Genomic DNA, 3,322 nt, shown 5'->3' with positions numbered 1-3,322 from the left:
CTCTTGCATCCCCTCTTACAACGTGTCACCCACGACGATAACGGGCTACAACTGTTGAGCCTTCAGCGATATCGCATGCACGTCTATAAACACGAAAGCGTAAACGCCGAAGAGGGAACAAACCCCTTACATGGGGGGGGGGAGGGCGGCAGTGGCAATCCCCCCTTTCTTTCTCTCTCGCTTAAGTTGGACGCACTAGCCGCGGAACAATGGGGCCTGGGGGTTACATGACTTGAAAGGGGAAGGGGATGACGAACGAGCCCCTCAGCTCGATGGGGGAACCATTCAAGGAAGGGAACAAGTAGCTTTCATGCAAAGGCGAAAAAAAGAGGGTGAGGGTTTTACGCACGTGGCGAAAGTGGGAGAACTGTCCTCCTTTCCGAACACGTGACATGCAGCCAATGACGAAAGGTTTTTTTCCGGCTAAACCGCGGGACACGACCGGACGGTGCACGCGCGCGACCATTCCACCTCGTGTCACACAGGATGAACGTGGGCCTCCTCGGGATGCAGCAGCCGTATCCGGCCGTGGCTGTCAACGTGGCTTTACAGCAACAACAGCAGCACGGTTCTCCCGTCATGGCGCCAGCAAGCGGCTCGAATGGCAGTGCTCGTAATGCTGGTGGTGTCGATCGCCGGGACCACATCAAACGGCCCATGAACGCGTTCATGGTGTGGTCGCGCGCGCAGCGCCGCAAAATCGCAGTGGAACACCCCAAGATGCACAACTCGGAGATATCCAAGCGGCTGGGTGCCGAGTGGAAGCAGCTGAGCGAGGACGACAAGCGGCCGTTCATCGACGAGGCCAAGCGCCTGCGCGAGCAGCACATGCGGGACTACCCGGACTACAAGTACCGGCCTCGACGCAAGGCCAAGGCTCCGACCTCCAAGAAGCTGGACCAGCCTTACCCCATGGCGCCAGGCGGTTTCATGGGGGACCAGTGCCGGGCCTACCTGCACCACCAGCAGCACGGGCTGGCCCAGTTTCACGCATCGAACGTGGCAGCCGCCGGGCCGCCGATCTACACCAGGGACGCCACCCCTCAGCAGCAGCAGATCTCGCCACACTCGTCTTCGAGCAGCCCGGCGCTGTCTGGCACCTACTCGCCGTACCCTCCGGACGTGAAGCCGTTCGCGGCGGGACCCTACAAGTCGCCCGGCGCTCCCGTGGACATCGGACCGGGATCCCTGTACGCCGACATGTACGGAGCGGCGCACCAAAACTCGGCACTCGCCTCTGCTGCCGTGCAAGCCGGATATTCACAGGCGGCTGCCGCTGCCGCCGCCGCCGCCTACATGTATGGCTGCACTCCTCCTGGCTACGCTTCGGCCCAAGACCAGCGTCGCGGCCTGTCCATCGGCATGCCCATGTACTAGGCTTCCTGACTACGTGCCCGATAACGTGAGTTTTTCAAGTTTCGACAACCTTCTACCCCGCTCGCGTTAGTTTTTTCTTCGCAGTGCTCGAGATGGGCGTGTGTACAGTTGTGATTCAGGATGCGCGCTATTTTGTCTCGGCTAAGTAAAATTTAAAAAAAAATTCCAACGTTGTCAAGTCACTGAGTCTTCTACGCACGGCGATTGGAGCAACCAAAATATATTCTACGCGCTACTTTTGTGACATCTACTTACGACAGAAATGCCACTGACGGAAATGGTTCCGTCTTCATGCATGAGAAGTTGCGAACGGCGATAAGGTGCAGCACGCTTTGCAACAGATGTACTATCGTGATCTTTTTGAACGTGAACACGGGAGCGCATGACTGGTTGGATAAGGCTGAACCCTTTAAAGGCAATACCAGCGTTTTTTTTAACCACGTGTGGATATCGTTATTTTCAAATGGCATTCAAAGGCTTGTCACCGGTAGGGTGGTTGTTTGCTTAGAAACCCATAATATTACATAACGAATAAACGAGATACCGAAATGTGTAGCCCCTTCCTGTGATGTCACGTTGAGTCAATCACGTCAGGTCCTACACCACCATATTTCGAGCACGCAGTACACGTGGCGTCAACACTAAATAAGCGAAGTTGCTGATGTCGCCTGACGACACAGGGAGCTTTGAGATTCTAAACTAGAGAGCGAGTGAACCCGCCGTGGTTGCTCAGTGGCTATGGTGTTGGACTGCTGAGCACGAGGTCGCGGGATCGAATTCCGGCCACGGCGGCCGCATTTCGATGGAGGCGAAATGCGAACGCACCCGTGTACTTAGACTTAGGTGCACGGTAAAGAACCCCAGGTGGTCGAAATTTCCGGAGTCCTCCACTACGGCGTGCCTCATAATCAGACAGTGGTTTTGGCACGTAAAACCCCATAATTCTTTTTCGACAGCGAGTGGTGGTGTAGTCTCTGGCGTCACAAACACAGAATGGCCAGTAGAAAGTCACATGAGTCGAGAACGCAACCAACCTTGCAAATTTCATTAGGATCAGTGGACATCGAAGTTCCCTTTTAAATGATGTTGTGACCAACCCTTTGTGTCGGGTGGACGTGGCAACCACGCCCAAGCCAGAATGACGCTCTGCTGCCTACCTATTGAGCAAAGCAGGCACAGGTAGGAAAAGGAAAGCACACCAAAAGAAAAAGGGGAGAACATGCTACATTGATATGCAGTCACGGGACCATCCGCAAGCGCCGCTCGCCAGCATTCAAGGCGCCTCTTTGTCTCCGCGACTACGGCTCTGGCTACACCGCATGCACCGTCCTCTCAACTAGTCTGATCGAAACCCAGAGCAGCCTCCAGGTATAAACCCTGCGCAGCAGATGGCTCGATGCCCTCGCACCGTAGCACCACATGTTCAATGTTTTCGCCTGCTTTTCCGCACGCCCGGCACCGCACATCACTGTTTATGCTTCGAAGGCGCACAAGTGTACGGAGTGCACCAGCTCTTGCTTCAAAGAGCAGATAGGTGCACCATGCCAATAGAGTTCTTATGACATCGGTGCCACATTTCGCATCCCACGTGTTTCTTCTTAATCTTGTACTCGTTGCCGCGCCTGTTTTACCCAATCCGCCGGTGAGTTTGCAATGATAGGGGAGCGAAACAGGCCATACTTTCTGTGCGGCACAGGCGCCTCACCCACGGTGTGCGCATGCGTGTCTCTGACAAAGAGATCCGGTGGCGACTCACGCTACCTAGCCGCATATATTGTACTTAGTGGAGGGTGAAGTTTCACTCTTGCCTCAATTTTAGCGACCCGTCAGATAACCTGTTTTCTTGATTCTACCCGCTTAGTCTATTCTGCTTCCACTGTCCCTAAACCCCAATGCATTAAAGAAAGAAAAAAGTCAGCCCCGTTGCTTTGAACGGTAGGGCGAA

General features: G+C 54.8%; 1 protein-coding gene across 1 annotated transcript; it reads left to right on the top strand.

Moving 5' to 3' along the window:
• Nucleotides 1–482: 482 nt before the first annotated feature.
• Nucleotides 483–1,378, top strand: LOC142570943 (uncharacterized). The gene has a single exon (XM_075679245.1). The coding sequence runs from the start codon at nucleotides 487–489 to the stop codon at nucleotides 1,375–1,377; it is 891 nt and encodes a 296-aa protein (XP_075535360.1). The 5' UTR covers nucleotides 483–486; the 3' UTR covers nucleotide 1,378.
• The last annotated feature ends 1,944 nt before the right edge of the window (nucleotides 1,379–3,322 follow it).

The sequence above is a fragment of the Dermacentor variabilis genome, chromosome 2 (assembly GCF_050947875.1).
Source record: "Dermacentor variabilis isolate Ectoservices chromosome 2, ASM5094787v1, whole genome shotgun sequence".
NCBI classification, from domain to species: Eukaryota; Metazoa; Arthropoda; class Arachnida; order Ixodida; family Ixodidae; genus Dermacentor; species Dermacentor variabilis.
The sequence above is the reverse complement of the archived record's forward strand: the minus strand, read 5'-3'. Positions and strand labels throughout refer to the sequence as shown.

Bases quoted from the DNA above. Each gene is read 5' to 3' on its own strand.
- LOC142570943 (XM_075679245.1), top strand. From the start codon at position 487: ATGAACGTGGGCCTCCTCGGGATGCAGCAGCCGTATCCGGCCGTGGCT.